The 20,045-nt window shown below is 40.6% G+C and overlaps 1 protein-coding gene and 1 non-coding gene across 2 annotated transcripts in view; both read left to right on the top strand.

Moving 5' to 3' along the window:
- Window positions 1-4,322: 4,322 nt before the first annotated feature.
- DKK2 (dickkopf WNT signaling pathway inhibitor 2) overlaps window positions 4,323-20,045 on the top strand; it is a 44,302-nt gene continuing 28,579 nt past the window's right edge. Inside the window, exon 1 of the mRNA XM_071555116.1 lies at window positions 4,323-5,190. Coding sequence (XP_071411217.1) covers window positions 4,933-5,190 — 258 coding nt within the window. The 5' untranslated portion in view covers window positions 4,323-4,932. The remainder of the gene's footprint in view (window positions 5,191-20,045) is intronic.
- On the top strand, window positions 16,740-16,812 carry TRNAQ-CUG (transfer RNA glutamine (anticodon CUG)). The gene has a single exon. It is a non-coding gene; the product is annotated as a tRNA-Gln (tRNA).

Raw genomic sequence — 20,045 nt, 5'->3', positions numbered from 1 at the left:
CATAAGTCCAACTGCTGGAGGATCCCGGGAAGATTTGTGGTTCTGTGTGCAATGATCAGGAGCAATTTCAGTCTCTGTGATATGGTACTTGATGAGAGTACCATTCAACGTGTTATATAGTATTTGTTATCGACTGCGGTTTTTCAGAGTAATTCTGCTTTCATTATTCTATGTGGTTATCTGCAAAATCCCTGCTGGGTGTAAAAGACAGTATTGCTCTGAAATGTTTGATTAACCACACACAAAGAATGTGGGTCTCAGCTTCCCCAGAACAGGTGTCCGGACTTAGTGGTAAACTGTCTTTCTGCCTGATGTGTAGTGTGACAGTCTTTGCTTAGTGCACTCCATGCTCTTGACCATTGTTTTTTGTAGCTGGTTCCTCTGGTATATCCCCCACAGCACTTAAATGTTTTAGAAGCTCTTGGTGTCTCTCAAAATCTATGTTGTATTGTCACAGTCATAAATCTGAAAAGTAGAGATTCTTCTTGGTATTTTTGCCTCCATAGTGTCCTATTGGCATAGAAATTGTGAAATTAAGTCTGTTTCCTTGAAGGACATCAGAGTTGCTGCAATAAGGAGCATAGGAAATCTACACCTTGGTGTGGAAGTCTGTGTTTGACCAGTTTGAAGTATAAGTGGTATGGGTTGAATGCTAGTAAAAAGTGGGGAAAACAAAACAACTCATACCCTGTCCCCAAACTACTGAATAGCTTGTTTCTCTGCAAGTATACCTATGTATTATGCTTTTGTTAAGGGAGGGACGTGGGAAAAAAGCTCCTTTCCAACACAGATTTAGTGTCCTGCTCATCTACTTCTGATTTTTGTGGTCTTGAGCAGCATGTTGGTCTGGCAGCAGCTGCCCTGCAGTGAAGTGTGTTGTTGCTTCCTCTGGAGGGAAATGTCTGTCATGGTAATAAAACAAAACCTGTTTCCATTTCCTCACAGATGATGCACACTATCCTCCCTTCAGAGCAGTGAGTTACAAGATAGGTCTTGGTTTGTTGGAAAGATAGCAACTTTCATTTCCTCTAAATTTAAATTAGGGCCTGGAAACTTAGTTGAATATGACTGATGAACTTCATACTTAGCTGAATCTGGACTGATTGAAAAAATGACTTCGGGGTGCCTGTTCTTAGCTATCTGAAAAGCTTTGGTTATTCCTCCCCAGATTTCTTCAACTTTCTAGAGGTTATGAATTTACTTTTTATTTGCATCTAAGAACTTTGATTGTGGCTTGCATTTTTCATTTTTTAATTTAATAATTTTAGTAAGATAATAATATATATTTAATTAATTTAGACAGAGTCTACTGACTGATTCCATAGATTCTGTGTGCCTCTTTTAATACCACAGATGTCCATTTATTTCAAGAAGATCTGAATGATATTCACATAAGGTCATCACATTGCATGTTTATTGTCATTAATTCTCCTTGCATGTCTCATCAAATTATTTTGTTGACTTTGTAATCTTCCCTTATTCCATGAAACTCTGGTGAAGAATACACTACCACTGATTAAAAAGTTGTGTTCCTTCCTGGATAAAAGAAACACAGGTGAAATTACACTCAAAAAATAATAATTTGGTGGGAGTTGCTATTGCTGTCCCCAAAGTTAACAAATACAACAGTTAATAGATTCAGAGTCCAATTAAACATGGCATAAATTCTGAACTGTATACAGCATTTTGTAAAAGCGTGCCATTTGAAGTGTGAATTAACACACCGTCCCATATATTTTGATCAATATTCCAGACCCACCTATTACTTTATAAAATGTTTAGGACATTTTGCCTGTCCACCTTCTGCAGTAATCTTGCAAAACCTGCCAACCTGATATGTTTACAGATTTGTTGCCATCTATGAAGGCTAAGGCTCTATGATGGCATATATGGAGAATACCAGGAAGAGAGATGTGAACTGTACCTTCAGTGATGTCTGCAGTGTATTTATCTTCATCAAGAAAACAAAATATGACTAGGGCAGTTGACAATAATAGGAAAAGGAAATGCAGGATTGACTTGTTATTAGAAACCAGGGAGCTGTTGCCAGTTTGTGTTTCTCTATCTCAGCTTGATCCTACATGAATGGGTGGGTGGCTGTCACCCCTCCTGTGTGTGATGCTGCCTATACACATGTATGTATATACACCACGGATGGATGTTTGAGCAGTTTGCATGTTTCTTTGTGACTGTGATTATACCCATTTTGTATGTGGTGTTTATATGGCTCTCTGCCAACTTGCCATGAAATTATCTATTAGAGCTTTACCTGATAGCAGTTTGATTTTGGGTTTGGGAGGGCTGAAGCACCACAACGGCTAGATGTCAAACGCAAAGTCAATACTTAATTACTTTCCTGTGAAACTGAAAATTTCTTTCTAATCTTTTAGAAACCTTTCCTTACAAATGTCTTCAGGAATTACTGAGAATTAAGTCAGAAGGGTGATTTGAATTTATTTAAGGCTGAGCAGAGATATAAAAAAGGGAATGTTGGAAGGAAGGCAAGCTTGGTTTCTGTTTTTTTCATTCTTCTTGCCAAACTGCATAAAGAAAAAAAAATTTAATTCTGAACCTAATTTTCTGAAATCAAGTTCAATAAATTTTCTTCCAGTTTCAAATCCAGTAAACATGAACTCATCTGAAGCCTGAGTCAGAGCAAATGCTATGCTCAGTAGAAGAGTTTAAAACCCAGTCTTGGGGCCAACATGCCATTTCAGTTGTTGCTCAAAAAAAAAGAAAAAAAGTAATAATCTCCTAAACTAAGAGATCATTAAATAAGAAAGATAAAAAAAAATCTGCCTTGGGAGGTGGGATTAAATCTTCCCAAACAGTTCTAAGGTTTGAACTGTGGAAAAAGGCACAAATGAATCCACTCTTCACAAGATGTCTATTTAATATTATATAACTCATAACATTAGAACACATTGCTAGCAGTCACATGTCACTAGCTACACAATATTTGAAAAAACTTACCCAAGGTAGTGCGCTCCCTGTAGCGTTCCCTGCAGAGACCTCTCAGGTGCGAGGAGGGCTTCTGCTCAAGGGAGCAGCAGCACTGGAGGCCAAAACAGTGTCTCACTCCTTCCTAGTTTTTCTAACCTTAGCAACTGCCTTTTGAACAGCAGTTAATGGAGAATAAATGAAATCTCAGGTTCATATTTCTCCTTCCACCCCTTCTGCTATGTAAAACTGTAGAGCAACTGGAAAGGATTGAGAGATTAGAGGAACGACCCTTCAGAAGAGAGGGAGAACACAAAAATTCTCTGTACTGTTCCCAGACAAGGTAATGTTTGTACATGAACATGTAGGACAGCAAGGGCACTGCTTCCCTCACCATCCTTTGTTCCCTCCACCCCATTTTCATACATCCAAGGGAAAGATAAGGGCTTGTAGCTGCTCCACTGCAGTAACCAAGTGTCTCATGGTGATGTTCTCTGCTCTGTACAAGATCTTTTGCAGGTAACAGGGAAAAGGCAAGAGCTGAGCTTGTCACAGTTCTGCTGATTTTATGCTCTATGTCCCCGTTTACCTTCCTTTTTCTGAAATGCATTGTTTTGGTGCTGCAGCAAGGAGATGCCTTGAACCATGTGGGCATAGTTCATAGCACTTGGGGGGGTTTACAGCAGTCAATATGAAAAATGAGAAGGTGAATACAAAGTCTCTCAGATTATGGTGGCACTGTGGCCCTGGGAAGGGTTAGGTGTGGGAGCAGTGCAGCATTCGCGGCTGGACATGCTCTTTACGTGGGCAGCAGACCCGGCTGGCTAGGGGACCAGATGTGGTGGGGATTTGCCTGGCAGCCCTATGCCTTCGCAGCCCTGCGGGAATAAGGGGCTTTGCGCTTCCGAGTGCTTCGAGGACCTGGAGCACCCCGACACGTGTGTCAGTCTGGCAGCGCAGTGCCGGGAGGGAGCCACGGGGGGGACAGACGTGGCGGGGAAACCCGTGCCCCCCTCGGGGCTGAGCCCCTTGGCGGGGCCGCCACCGCAGGGAGCGAGCGAGCGACAGCCGGGAGCCAGACCTGCGCCCCGGGCAGAGCCCGACAGGGGACAAGGGTCACGCAGGTCACGAAATTCGCTGTGCAGTGTGTCCCTCCTCAGGGCTGGGGAGGGGCACCCGCTGCCGGCGGCTGTAGTAATATGGGGACCAACGAGAGACCGCTGAGACCACCAAGTGTGAGGGGGAGCACGCAGGAAGCCCGACGGGGTCTCTGCCTCTCCGCCCGGTCCCGGTGCTCCCCCCGCCGCCGGATGCCCAGAACCCCTCGCCCCGCACCGGCCGGGCTGGAGGAGGAGGAGGAGGAGGAGGAGACCGAGCGCTTTCACTCCTGCTGACTGCAGAGGCTGAGGCAAAAGACAGAAAAAGGAGGAGTGGTATAAAAAGTAAAGAGGGGGGAGAGAGTGAAAGAAAACTAAGCCCAGCTTTTGCCGGTGCTGCTTGGATTGGATCTGGTTTGAGTTTCCTCTCTGCTGGCTTGTGCAGCAAGAGAGGAGGAGTGGGGGGAAGTAACTCAGTCTTCCTCTGTAGCTTAAGCAAAGTGCTGCTGCCTGAGCTGCTGGGGAGCTGCCGTGAGTGCAGTTGCCTCGCAACTTATTGCTCTCAGTTACTAAAGAACTGCCTGGACTTCTCGAAGACCTGGAGGAAAAAGACATCACTTCACAGACCTGATAGTTACTCAGTGCCTATAGACTTGACATATTTTTGTTTGGGTTTTTTTTTTTTGGTTTTTCTTTTTTTTTCCTAGGGAATCCTTTTTAAAAATTATTTTTCTCCTCTGTCTCTCAGAACAGCAGTTCCTTGAATGTGTGGCATTGAAATCCATTGCTTTGTTAACAACTTTGGGAGATATTTTTAAAAACTTTTTTCCTCTCTTCTGTTTTCTTTGCCAAAAAAGAAAAAGAAAAAAAGGCTAATCCTTTTGGGGGAGGGGAGATGATCGTGCTGATGTGGAATAAGTGCTCCTGCTGTCTCTTCTTACTAGCCGCGGTCCTGATCGTGGAGAGCTCCCAGCTAGACAGCTCCAGCTCCAAGGTGAACTCCATCAAGTCCACCCTGATGGGGGAGGCTCCAACTCAGGCAACCAACAGATCTGCAGGCATCCACCAGGGACTGATGCTTGCTAGCAGTAAGAAGGGCAAAATGCTAGAGCAGATGGGAAAACCTCCCAAGCACTATCACCGGCAAGGAGAGGTAGGACATCACTTCATTGCTTGAGTGTCTATCCATCTGTGTGCTATATGCAAACAGTTGCTGATCTTCCCCTCACATTGTTTTCAGAGTTTTAATGTGTTAAATTAATTCGTTTACTTCATCAAGGGTGTCTGGGATGATATCATCTCATAATTGGTGTCAAGAACTGTGAAAGTGGGAGTTGGGAGATGTTAAACCATTCATTTTTCTTTGTAGAGTTAATAACTGGAGGAAAGAGCAATCTAAAAAACTATTATCTTCAACATTTCTTTGTTTGACTCCTTCAAAGGGCTGCTAGAAGTAAAGGAAGAAATTTCTTTTTAACTCTCAGACAGTAAATTAGTTGAATCTGAATAGGTGAAGAAAACTGTTCACAGCAGCGAAACTTACTTGGTTTTAAAAATCACACCTACCAAAGTGATCTCTGGTATCTTGCTCCTTGGTGAGAACAAGAAAGCATGATATCTCAGCAGTATAGTCATTTGTTTAATATGACAGAAAACAAATTCTAGATTTCTTGTCCAGAATACGCTTCAGTGGTTGTGGGAGTTTTGTTTGGTTAGGAGAGTTTGAATGTAAAGAATACTGAAAAGGTTACAGAAACTTTATTAAAAGAAAGGAAAAAGTAACAACCCTGACTTTCTTGTGCAGTTTTCTTTCCTCACTACCCTTCCTGGAAACTTGGAAGTCTGATAGAAGATAATATCCATTCAACTACCTTTGTTATAAACTCTAAAGCAGCATTTTAAGCCATCAGTCCTCTACTTCTCTCTCAAGTCTCAGCTTGGATGTTGTGCATATTGTGCATTGTGATGTTGAGGGAGGTAGATTTCTTCAGAAAATACAGATTTTATACTATTTGATATTACTAGTATCTCTAAATACAGCTGCTTTTCATAAGCAACAGTGTAGCAGCAAGGGAGCTGCCAACGTTCAGCACTAAAAAGGCAAAATACTTAATGCCTGAAGGGTCTGTATCTTGCATTTTCCTTAAAGCAGCGGAGAAGTTAAAATTCAAGTAATTCACTGAATTTGTTAGAGTTTCACATCAACTTTCTAATAATTGAATGTTATCATTTGAGTTTGTACGTGAGATATTTGTTTTTAAACTCCTCCAACCTTTCTTTCCCTAGCTACTCAATTGTCTTATAATCTACCCAGAATATGGTTGCCTCTCCTTACCTTTGAGCAAAGTTTAATAACAGGCGCTGTGATGAAGTTTCATATTACTAAAGTACTGTGCTCTTTTCTACTTCACATTGTTAACAATTACCACATTGAATTACCTTGAGGAAATAGGGGAGCCCAATACACCTTCTTATATGTTGTCCTTAGATTTTATTTTGTTTCCCACGTATTGACAAAATGTCAATATACAGGTCCTATTTTCCCACTTAGTGCTCTCAGTCTCATGAGTTTTGTGAGGCTGTGCTGTACAGCCTTTTGGGGAAGATTTGCCACTTTCCTCTACATACATCATCCTTAGCACTTCTGTGAGTACCCAGGACAACACTGAGACTAATTGGTTATAATTCACCCAGTTCATGAAAAACAAGTTGTACTGTCCACCAGTGACATTTGCAAGATTTGCCCCTAACTTGCCAACCTGGACTGGGATTTGCTGGGGACTTCTCATTACTGGCATGAATTCACAAGGCATGATTCAAGTGAGAGGCAGCAGTGTAAGTATCCGTAGTGGTAGAAGAGATGTCATGCATGTTAACATGTCATGTTTGTAGCACAAGCAAAGACCTCTGGAGAATTGGTGGCTTTGACTCCCAGGGAGTGAGGCCTGACCTCCCACCAAGGGCTGTCAGCGCTCATTTCACCCTCTCTCTCCGACACTCCATCCCCAGATTCTTCATGGTCTCTCACAGATGTATGTGGAAATGATGTAGATTTGATCCCAGTAATTGTAGATGCTATCTTTGGCTGTCCATCTGAAGCAACACAGTTAACACAGAATTGCATTAAAAAGAAGAAAAGACAAGGAAACACAAGAAAAGAAAATTAAAGAAGAGAAAAGAGGGGAAAAAAAGAAAAGAAGTCTCTTTTGTGATAATGTTCTCTCTTTCGTGATACTTCCAGTTGCAGGGTTGGTAAGCTGCAGCATTTTTTGGCAGCAGTGTCATGCATATCAACCTATTAAGACATGACATTTTCATAGTTTTTTTTGAAGTACTCTTTTATTAGGTTAGTGCTTGATTTGTTTAGATTATGTGTCTTCATGCTGAAGTGCACCATGCCACTTGCAAAAGAACAGGCTTATGCTTTTATTTCTAAAACAATCAGTTGAATTAGTGGAATTTATAATGTCTTAAAAATAAGAATACCTTTTATATCTTTGCAACATTAAGGGGTGAGTTGAGTGTCTTGTTTACAATTAGGAAATAGTTTTAATAAGGACCAAGATATGCAAGTTAAAGCAAAATTAATAGAATTTTTCTGTTGTGACAGCTTTCAGCTGTGCTTTCAACTCCGCACATACACACAGTGCAAAGCAGAAGACTCTCACTAAAACTGATGAAAGGACTATTAGCCTGTAACCTACTTGCTTTTCAATTATGTTAATTCTCAGGACTAGGAGCAACTCGGGGGTCTTTAATCAGCAATAAATCAACAGATACAATAGTTCATGGCTTATCTAGAGTGTTGATGTATTTCAGCTGGTAGTTACAGTGCTTCTGCCCAGAAAGGGAAGACCCAGCGCTCCTTTGTCAGGCAAAGTTCCAGTTCAAATTAATGAAAATACATGAGCAAAGCAAACTGATCCGACTGCAGAGAGACTGGAGGGGCAAATGTGGATTTTAGTAAGACATTTTTATGTCTTTCTGAGGAATATGATTTATTTTCTGTTCTTATTCCCTTTACTGCCTTGGATCAGCAGAGAATAAGAAGCACTGATGTGCTAAATCGGTGAGATTTCGCTCTCTTCAGTGTTCTTCACTGTCACTCCTATTTTCCCCTTTCTGCAAACTGTTAATGTTTTCCCAGTTTCACAGAGAATCAGAAAGTATCTGTAGCATTTGCACAAGGGAAAAATATACTCGGAAATAGGATTGTACAGTGCATGTTATTCTAGGTTACTTGGGGGGATATTGATATTATATCCTGTCTGACATCAATTTCCATTCAAAACTCGATTTAAAGAAATGGCTTCTAAGGATATCTAACACCTCAGTAGAATAGGCTCTCTGGGAAATTGTTCTGCATATATCATCTCTCCAGATAAATATGGTACAGTGAATAGGGTCGTAATTGGCAATGAAGATGGATTAATTTTTCTGCGTGTTAGCTATAGCTTTCACTCTGTTCAGGCAAGCTCTCTCATGTGAGTGCTCTAGCTCAGATATAGAGATGCAACTTGAAAGGAAAAATACCACATATCAGTAGCTGTGACTGAGAAGCATAGCCATTCCGTAGATTCCTGCTTAAAGCCTCTGTAGTCTCTTTAAGTCACTTCACCATCTTTTTGACTTCTTGCCTCTGGGTTATAGTCCCTTCTTTCCTCTTAGGCTTGTTTCCTCCATCAGTGCTGGGATTTGCACTCCTTCACACTCAGCCACCTTTAATGATCTAGTAGGCTGTAACCTACCAAACCTTATTTCCAACTGTTTTCCTTTTCCAGTCCATGGGTGCTGTCATCTTCTGCCCTTTCCACGCCCTGGACACAAGCCATTGTTTCAGTTTTTTCCCTAATAAAATGTGTCTCCTATTCCCTTTGCTGTTATACAGCTGTTGGAGTCTGTGCTTCCCATTGGGACTGTCCCTCCCCTGTGCATGTGATGGGAGCAGCAGCAATGAAGAGAACTGGGACAGCTACCAGAGGGGACCAGAACAACTGTGGGGCTGACTAAGAGATAATGAGGTCTGGGAAATGGAGAGAGAAGTGAAAAGCTGGATCAAGTTTTAACACTGCAGAGACACAATAGATGGCTATCAGATAAGCCTTAGTATTCCAAATGCACTCAGTTTAATGTTAAAAATGTATTTATTTTAACTATTGCAGCTTGAGCTAAGAGGTTTGAGACCACAGAAGCCAAACCAAAGAGGCATTAATTCATATGACTAATTTGATACTGATACCTATTATCACAAGGACATACATATGTTTCTTGGACAGGATGTAGTTACCCACAAGGACTTGGTAGAAAATGTTTGGATGATGCTTTGTAGCAAGTAAAACAGCATGAGATGTAGTAATTGAATGCAGTGCCCTGACAATGATACAATAAAATGTACCAAAGACACAAAAATTGTAACCACAATATCTTAAATAGCTAGCAACCAAGAGAGTATAAATTATTTCTCTATGGCATTAAAATAAATTAATTACAATATCTAGACATTACATCCAGCAATAGCTGCTTTTTAAATTATTATTAGTAGTAGTGTTAATATTACTAAATAAATACAGAATTGCTAAATCTGCAGGGGTCACTAGAGAATCTGTTCTTTGCTCTTGCTGTTTGCTGGTAGGAATCTGGGTGACATACTGGTTTCCTGAGAGCAGTCTTGCTAAGCAGCTGAATGGCTGGTCTTTTAATTGCAAAAACAGGATGCAGAGTATTATCTCCTTCCTGGGTCATGCTTGGTGTTCCCTTCAAATTCATATTATTAATTGATTTCTTAATATATAGCAAAATCTCCCTTTAAAGTAGCTTTACTACAATTATTTCCTATTAACTTTGCAACAATGCCTAGAAAATTTCCAGAACTCAGATGTGCTGTTGGGTGTGCAAGTACTTAGGAAGAATCAGTTTCTCTCTGGAAAGTCTGTCAGAGTTTAAGGACAACACAAAAGATTATGAAGCATGATTACATTTAGCCCTCAGAAAAGTGAGTTTGATTAACTCATTATGTTTGATTAACTGATGTTTTGCAGATGCAAATATAGCAGAAGTTTCATTTTGATTTTAATTATCTCAACACCGGCTGTGTCTTGCAAGCATTTCATATCTCATGGTTTGTCAGTCGAGCCTTTGGTCCTTTTACAGTTGTACTTACAAATGCCTCACCCTGAAAATGTCATTTAGGAGGAATTTAACTCTGCAAAGGAGGAGCCCATGAAGCTTCTGCTTCTGTTTGCTTTCTGAGCGTTGCTTTCCTTTCCAGATTTTGTATATCTGTTAATTTTTTAAGTATATCCAAACAAAAGGTTAGTTTGGAGAACCCTTTCAAAGCAGAGAGCTCCCCTTTCTGCCCTGGCTTTCCAAAGTCTCTACCAAGCTCATGTCATCCCTCATATGCACACACTGGTTGTGGCTGGCAAGAGTCAGGGAGTGGTGGGTCAGACATGGATCCAGCAGCCCCTACTTGGCTCATCCTTGCCATGTTGCTTGTCACTGTGTCCCAATGCTGTAGAGCTTCATGTCAGTTTTAACATTGGAGTCGTGAAATATTTACGATAGATTTCAGGAGCTGAAGTCTGTATGATGCTACAGAAGTGGTGAAGAAAAGTAGAAGCCACCATTCTGATTTTCCTGCACCACTAGAACTCCAGATGTATTAAGAATTTTAGATTTTTTTTTTTTTTTTTTAGTGAACTGAGGATAATTGTTTTAAAATCTTTGTCTTTCACTGCTGTGTTCTAGGCTGTGTTTCTGGTACTTTTAGATTGGAACCAGCTTCTATGGGCTTCATATCCACGAATGTGAAAGGTTAATACAAAACCCAGAAAGATCAGAGGGTTTGCTTTGTTATTCTTTCAAAATTAATTTTGCTTGAAAAAGTTATCATATTTTTTAGAAAACATCGACCCTCATCTCCTTTTTTCATCAAGTATAGGATATGCAATGACAGTGTGTGTCCCCAAACCATCTTGTTTCTTCAGTATGATTGTTCTCTTTTTGAGTGAAGGGCAGATTTATTTTAATTGAAAAATTCCTTAACACAAAGCAATTTTCAAATTGCAATGAAATGTGAAGATCTATGAATTTATGATACTTCTAAGCTAATTGCAGAATCCTTTGTTCCAGAGCTACAGAAAATAGTGTTAGAGGGAGAGATGAGTTAAAAGGATACATATGTTCACACTAAATGACCAAAGCACAGCAATCTTCATAAAATGAGTTTTGTTCATCTTAGTTACAGTTTTCTTGGGATCGGCCTTGAATCCATCTATGATTTATACATTTGTATTCACAGAAACAGAACTTAAGTTATGAAAATAAATGGATATAAACACTTAGTGGGAACACAGAGTCCGCTCAAATTGAGCAGCTATTTTGTTCTTACTAATGGAAAGAGCAGGGCAGTGCTACAGAAAGGAAAAAAAAACCTTAGAAGTTGTTGGTTTTCCCTCCTCAAAGCACATAAGCACACAGTTCAGCCCCTTGGGACTTTTGTAAAGCTTAGCTTTGATATGATTGAATTTTCATATGCATAGTAATGAATCTTTGAGACATGCATGTTGCACATATGTAGTGCAAATGGCACGGCTTCAGCATTTTTAGCAGTAAGCAAAGGCAGACTGTTGTGCACATGCTTGGGAATGAGGTGTTGCTTCACTCTGCAAGCGCTCTGCCTCATTCTCTGTGCATCATGTAAGTGTGAACCAGGCCGTGCATGCTTTTAAAAGCATATTTATCGGTCCACTGAAGGAGAGGACAGGGTTCAGTTCTACGTGTTTTGGCAGCTTGCCTTGGGTAAAGCAGTGACTTGCTTGTCAGCATGATCTCTCCTTTGCAAGTATGAAATGACTATAGTGGAGATCTCTTGAAGAAATTGTGAACACAATATGCCTATGTTGCAGCAGGAAACTTTTATTCTTGAAATCTTGTTCTTAATGGGAACAGCATTGGAGAAAGCAATGCATCTGAAGGGGGAAGAGCTCCTTTTCCTTTTGTGCAGAGCAAAGTAGTTTCCAGAATTGGGGTTTTTTGTTTGTTTATTTCTTTTGCTCTATATTCCTGCAGAAAATGGTGCATCTCTTGCTGACAGTCTGAAAAGATACTAAACTGGACATTTTGCTGTAAAACAGGGTTTATGGAAGCAGGAGAGAGAACTGTATGTAAAACAGCTAGCAGAGATTCAAATTATTAAGCCTAACTAATGTAGTTGGCAATAACTTAGTTCAACCCATTTTCAGAAGTATCAGAACTATTTAGTTTCTGTCAAAGAGGAGAAAAAAAAAAGGAAGTGAGAGAGGTGTTGCCATCTTGTATTTGACCTTTTTGCTTTCATATGACTTTCTTCCCTCCTTTCAGGTTTTTGGGTTTGGTTGATTTGGTTTGTTCATTTTTTTTTTGTTTTGTTTTGTTTGTTTTTTGTTTATTGCAAATCTCTAGTGTTTCATGAAGCACAACCACAATGCTCTGGACGGTCAGTGTCAAGAGCTGTGGTCTGGCAGACCCTTTGTCTTTCCTATGTCTCTTCAGTAACAGCTGAGGGAAAAATGGCCAAACAAGGCTTCTGTTGGCCTGACCTGTCAGGGCTAGTACATACTGCAGAGCTTGCCATATTTGTTTCTTTTCTTTTGGCTTCAAAACGGAAGAGCAGAGCGTCCCTCCCACCCAGTTCATTGTGAATTTCCTGGGAGACTTGAGATGTTGTTTTCCATCTTGAAAAAGAAAAGTTTGTGTTTCTCTCTGTCGCTTGGGGCTTCAGGTTGCCCAGGACGCAGAGACTGACTGAGCTGTGTCTTTTACTGTGTACCTCCTTGGTAGGAGGAGTACTGGGAGTACACTTTCTTTCTTTTTCAAACATCATTTTCCCTGTCCTTCAAGGAGGGAATGAGGGAAGGAGAGAGGCAATGTCAAATGGTCATGTTTTACCAGACCCGTCATTCTTAAATTTCAGTTTGTCATCCAGTCAGGTAGCAATAATGATTCCATTTGACTCACGTAACCAAATGCTGTGTGTGAGCTGAAAACTACAGGGTGCTCAGCAAGGCTAAAAGTTGTTCTTCCAGACCCTTTCAGTTCCTATTACTTACCAAAAAAACAACTCCTGTGGTGGAGTGGGTATAGGTCAGAACTGAAGAATGGAAATTTTGGGAACCAAGGAAGGACTAGAAAACCAGGAGGTTGCCATCCTCTCTCCACACTTTCTCCAGGATGCAGCCAAATGTTGATGCTGCGTCATGTTATCTTACAGGTAAAGAGGAAAACTGCCTAGGCTTAGAAGTCTACTTTATATTTTGGTGGTGGATCTAAATTGCTTAGCTGTATAAAATGTAATGTAATTGTTTAAATAAATACAGAGTTTTTAAAATGCTCTTTAGGAATGCTTGTAAATGTCTGTGCTTGGTTTTGTCCCCATTGCTATCTTTCACACATCCCACTCCTCGCCAAGAAAATGGCTTTTTAACAAGAAGAATCTTCTGAAAATTACTTTCTTAGGGGGTCCTGGCCACAGCAGCTGCAACAAATTGCAACTGAACTTCAGTCTCAATTGTTTTTTATTGCTAAAAGGATAAGTGACCAAGTAAATACTTGTATTATAGCTTCATGACAATTTATTAAGTATCAAATTGTAGTGTGTGATGTTTAACCAGAAGATTAAGGTTTTCTCTGTGGAGGGAAATTTCTCTCAGACTTTGTACTGCTGCTTAAGCTAAAAGAGACTTGGAAAAGTCTTGCCAATCCCAAACTGTTCTGTGGTTAGGCTGACTTAGGATTTTCCTTCTGCTGAGGCCTTGGTGCTGGGGCCTGTTCAGTGGTGCCAGCACAAGCGGAGTTACAACCCGCACGAGGCAGCCGCGAAGAGCAGTCGCGGCACTGCCATCCAGTGCGTGCTGATCCGCTCCCCCACAGTGTAAACACGTCTGCGGGGGCATCTTCTGAGCAACATGGTTTTGAGCAGCAGCATAGCTTCAGCATAGCTCAGATTATGCTAACTGGGAAGCATTTTTGGCGTGATTTTCTAAATAAGCAACAAAGAGTCCAGGAAGGTCAATGAAGGATGGAGCAAAACCTTGGGATGATACAGGCTGCTTCCTTGTGTCTTTGAGCAGCATTCTCCAGCTGGAAAAGAGTTGCAGGTCTGCCTGCCTTCCCCTCAGCCTCTCTGCTCTAACTGTGAGGCCATTAGGGAGAATCCCTCTTCCTCCAGGCATGCTGACCTCACTGTCACTGCTCCAAGTTTGGAATCTGGGTTTGGTTTCATCCATTACAGTCACAAGGATGACACCTTTTCTTAAACAATGTCCTCTTAAGTTATCAGTGAAGGATAGATAAGAGAATCTTTATTACAGGCACACATGTGCATTGCAGGTGTGAAGGGAACTTTTAAACTGTTTATGAGTGCACAAAGCCCCATGAACAAAGAGGGCAGAAAAAAATGTTGTCATTTTAAGGAGAAATATGTTTTAAGGCCCTCTTAAAAAATAAAGCCAAAAAGAAATAGCAAATGGGCTGCAGATTGTCTGTGTCACAGGGATTAGCACTCTGGAAATCTTTCATTTTTCTGAACAGGCATGTCCCACAGACAGTCCCAGTTAGTCGAGATACCACTCAGCAATGGAGAGGGTATCCATTTTCAGGCTCTTGTCTTAGAAGGTTACCCACAAAATCGTTCTCCAATAGCTAAAAAAAGATGAGTAGTACAGCACAGTCTTAACTTTGTTTTAAGGGCTTTAGAAGACTAGAAGTCAGTGCATACATTGTAGGAATAGGTATGATAGTGGGGTATGAGTTCTAGGTCTGGGGTGCAGTTGTTACTCGAGTTTGGTGGGACTGAAGTAAACTTTACAGCTAAAAGGTTAGAACGGAAGGATCAAGGATGGCTAAAATGAGAGAAAACACATTATCTTCTGTAACGGCCGTGTGAAGATAACTTGTTTGGAATAGCTTTCAGGTACACTGAGGGTAGCATCCATAATGGTGGTGAGAATTCAGTACCCCCTCAAAAAAAAAATGTAACTCACTCCCCTCCAGTCCTGTTTTCTGCCAGATGCACCAAACAAATTTAGCCACAGACACAAGTTCATGCTGCACAGAAGTGCTACAGTTCAGCTCCTAATTCTGTAAAATATGCTGTTTCATTACTCTTCTTGTCCAAGAAGTGCCATACATTTCTGCACAGAAAGCCATCTTAAAGGTTTGGCCCTGCTTATAGATTGCATGAATCTGAAGTGTGTTTATGTACCTAAGTCCCTAAACGCTTTCAGTGGGAATTAAGTTCTGCATGCATTTAGGGAGTGGGATCATGGCCTTTGCCACGCAGGAGAGAAGTACAGCTCAGAGGAAATAGTCTGTCTGGGATTCCTGCAGTATAATGAATGTTCAGGGACAAGGACCTTTCTCCTCTTTCATCACCTATGCAAAACAGTCCGAGTTTGGTCAACAGAATAATTTGTTATAAATATTATTACAGAAAATCAGAATAATTTATGCTGTTCCAACAACAATGAAATCATTATACGAAAGATCAGTGATGGATCTGTGTCTGATGTACCAGACACAGTTACTCTAGTCCTTCTGTATGGGTTTCAGTCTTCAAGAAGAGTAATCTTTTTCTTAAACCAGCATATTTTTTGTTTAATGTAAAACTGTACAAGGATAAAGAGATGTTGCAAGCAGAGCTGTAGTGCTTGTCTTTAATGAGCTTCTTCCTGACCCACCCTATGTAAAGCAGTTGACACATCATGTGTTGTGCAGCTGGGATGGCTCCCTTTGCTCGCGTATCTGATATATGAACGTATTGACTTTGGCATTTTGGAAACACCGGTCCCATGCTGTTCTCCAGAGCTGTGCTTAAGTCATTGCCCAGATAATGAGGATATAGTGGCAGTAGGAGCAAATGCTGAAGTGGAATTCACTAGTACACATTTAGCTGATTCTGTGAGAACAGATTGCACAACAGAGACTGACACTCGGTTTCTGGATTTTATTTTCTCTCTTTCCTTGGTTTGATTTCCAGTGCTTCTTCTGTCTGTTGGTCAGTATTTGGTTCTCAAGTGGTAGAATGTGTGTGTGGTTTTTTCATTTAGGGATTTTTTTGGTTCTTGTTTTACTTCTGGAATTTAGCCCTTTGAATTTGAATTTTACCCCTTGACCGAAGGGCAAACCAGTTTCTGTGAGACAGCAGCTGGAGGGCTTGAATGTCTACTTAGGTGGTGCAGGGCTGAAATTCAGCCAAAGTGATCCACACTGCTGAAACAGTATGAGCAGACTGAGCCAGCCATGAACACAGTTTGTGTGCTGTCAGTGGTGTAATGCCTGTGTTATACTTCAGCACCAGGAGCTTGACTGCTCCCGCCACCATTGACTTAACTGGAAGCCCTTGTGCTTGTATACTTTGACCATTTGTTAGTAAAATATCACACTGCTTTTACTTTTGACCTCCTTCCATCCGAACTACCCTATTGGCATGGAATTAATTGAAACAGTAGCTCCTAGAAGACATTTTGCAAACAATTGCTTCTTCTGAAGTTCATTTCAACAGCATGTTTCACCTGAATGTTTTCCAGAACAAAAAAATCTCTAGTGCTCTTCTGTCCTGGTAACATTTGCAAGGCTGAGGCTTCTCTCTTCCTCTCAGCCTATATCCCAAAACAGTCTCTCAACACTCAGCCTTAATCATATTTGTAATTACAATATTGGGGCGGTCCTGTGGTGTAATGGAGAGCACTCTGGACTCTGAATCCGAAGGCCCTGAGTTCGAGTCTCAGTGGGACCGTCCCCTGGCAGTTCAATGCCTCCCTGCCATCCCATCCCGTCACATCTCGGATGCTCAGCAGGGTCAGCCCTGGTTAGTACCGGGTGCTGTGACAGTCCCAAGGACTTCATTGTCACTGTCCAAGCTCGCTCTGCTGTGGCAGATGAACCTTAGGACTTAAACGGGGGGGCCAGTTCTGTGCACGCTGTGCCTCACCTAAAAAATCCACTGTGCGGGCTGGAAGGGCACACACACGTGGGGAGAGCCCTGCCCAAATCTGCGTTTGTGAAGTCTGGCCATACAATTACAATATTAATGTTTCAAACCAACACACTCTTACCAGGCTAATGAGAGATAAAAATCAAATGACATCATTTCTGCTCTTCGAATAGTCATTCCAGTGGAGATATAGCTTAAGTGCAAAAACTAAGGAAGCTAAATTCCCAAGAGATAACCCATTTCATAACTGATTAGAATAAATAGTAACTGATTGAAAATAAGCAGGACTAAACTGCCAGGTTTCACAATGCAGGGAGCCTATAAGCAAAGTTTCAAATATTGTCAAATGTTCTGGAAAATGGGGGATTAATGTAGCACAGAAGTTTCTAACAAACATATTCACAACTTAAGAACTTAAATGGACCACAAAGAGTTGTAGTAAATGGCAGTATATACTGAGCATCTGAGGCATAAATCCTGAGGGTAAAATTCCATTTCTAGAAATATAAAGCAACATACATTACATAATATGATGGTAGTTAAACACATACAGTGATAACCTTTAATTTAGAGTTAACTTAGCTGTCTTTCATGCTGAGGCAGCAGCAGAGAGACCTAAATTAAATAATAAAAAATAAAAAAATAATTAAAATCTAGGTGGAATATCAGGAAATGAAAGCAAACAGAGGGCATTTTTAGAGTGATTCTAGTTTCATGGTGCTGAATAACTGTTAAATTTATGAAGACAGTCAGGACTAAGAGGAGAAGGACAGCAGAGGTGATAAGAACAGCAGAACTGCTTTAACCCCGGGAGAAAGTGCATAGGATGCAAAGACTCAGATTGGAAAAGGGATACCCATGGGAGAACAGAACAGAGTTATAAAGTAATGAAGAGTCGGGAAAAGGTGAGTGGGGAACAATCACTCCATATTTGCTGTAGAAGAGCCAAGAGCAGACAGTGTGAAATTATCAGACAGCCAGGAACTACTTTTTCATGTTGTATAACTGATTGCCTCACGATGATGTGGGAGCCATATGGAACTGCTCAAACAGAGAGGAGAGAGATGTAAAGATGAGAATTTGCACTGGTAGGTACTAAACATCCAGCTTCAGATGTATCTAAGCTAAACACAGTGGTAAAACTTCCAAATTCAGATGTGTCTAAGATGCTGTTGATTGAAGCTGGGAGAATGCATCTGGGAGAAATCCTTCTGTATTTGCCTATGATCTTACTCCTTTGATTATTTGCAACTAACAGGATGCTGGCATGATCACTTTACTCTCATATATTATGGTGACTTCTAGGTACTTATTTAGTTTTTCATTTTTATCAACATAAAATCATTAACAATTTATCAGTATCAAAAGTAGCCCAGCTTGTTAACTCAGTTTATCAGAAAACTTAGGCATATCTCACTTAATGTAAGCATTTATGTTGTTTTGTTTACCTCAGTTAGGATGTACATATAGAAATACTAGTCAGGCAAAAATTTGACTACTTAGCTGAACTTGATCCTTGGATCTGTAACAGTGGGGACTGATTTTTATATCCTCTCCAATGCCCACGGACATCAGTGTTAATCTTCCCATGAACTCCAGTGAAGTTTTGTTTTCCAGTAAGACTTTCAGTAAAAACATTAAATAGTCCAAAGAGATCGCTGCAGTCAATGGAAAACATGACTGTATTGAAAAGGAAATGGAAAAATGAAGAAATAGACAAAGAGGATTAGGACAGATTACAAAGTATGTAGGATGCACAAGTAAGGGAGACTTTTCAAAGAGTTTTGCTATGATTTAGTCAGCTGTAGAAGTAAATACCCTAAATTTTCAAAATAGGGTCAGATTTTCATGGCATTTATCACTCGGAATGATGAATTTGGGGTTTGGGAGGTCTTTTTCCTTTACTTTGTTACTTCTTCAAGCATATTTTTTACTCATTAGTAAATTCTTCCCTCACAAATTATCATTATACACAGGGCTAAGTATCTTCAAACTTTGGAAAAGTCTAGTGTTTCGTAAGTTGTTATGGTTTTGATGGAAACTATCTCATGTCAGGGAAGTACAAGGCTGGTTAACTGTCTACAATTAGATACAGGAAGCTGAGGACAAGGAGCAATGGATTACAGTCACACAATGCAAGAATCCACTATTTTATCTTTCAAGTCTATTTAGCCAGGGATTTCAGGAGGCTAAATAAAAGTCACAATGTTATAAGTGCTGGCGTGTGTGTGTGTGTGTGTCTCTTTCCTTGCTTTCACCAGATCCTCCTCTGCATGAGACAAAAGTGGGAGTTTGCAGTGTGTGAAAAATATCATGTTTCCTCCCCCATTTTCCCCTAGCAGAGTCTCTGGTTACCATCTCTCACTTAATGAATATTGACTGTACAAAAAAAAAACCCAAACCCCTCCTTTAATCTCCTCTTCCACCTGCAAACTCCAAACCAGTTAAAAACCATGGTTAACACACATGTTTAAAATACCTTGGCATTCAGACCTGCCTTCCAGCCACCCAGGTTCAGTAAAAACCTTGGCAGAGCCACTGCCCCTTCACTGTGTTTGAGAGCAAGATGTGACATCTTGTGACTCGTTCATTGATGTGAAGACACTTGTGGCACTTATGACTAATGCAGTACATGTTTTTGGTAGATGTGACCAAGTCCAGTCTGCTCCTTTCTTTAAAGCAGATGTAGAAAGTAACTTGCTATCCTGAACTTATCCCCTTGTTCAAATCTCTGACTTTGGCACCATTTTTGCTGGGGAAAAAAAAAGGTGCAACTAATGTGTATTTGTTAATTCTGCTGTTTTTATGCATATATTGGCTACCAGAACTTTAATGGGCAGGACATACAGTATTTATGAGGGTAATGAATGCGTTATTGGTTGGTTGGGGGTTTTTTGGATTTTTTTCAGGCTAATGTGGGACTATCAGGTCCCTTTCACAGTTTGAGGTAGAGAGTCTGATTTTTTTTTAAAATTAAACTTACAGCAATATTTATAGTTTGTAGCTGAAAGGAACTGGGTGCTTAGCCACTTTTG

Source organism: Pithys albifrons, chromosome 5 (genome assembly GCF_047495875.1).
Source record: "Pithys albifrons albifrons isolate INPA30051 chromosome 5, PitAlb_v1, whole genome shotgun sequence".
Classification (NCBI taxonomy): Eukaryota; Metazoa; Chordata; class Aves; order Passeriformes; family Thamnophilidae; genus Pithys; species Pithys albifrons.
Note: the sequence above shows the minus strand (reverse complement) of the source record. Positions and strands in the feature narration are given on the sequence as shown.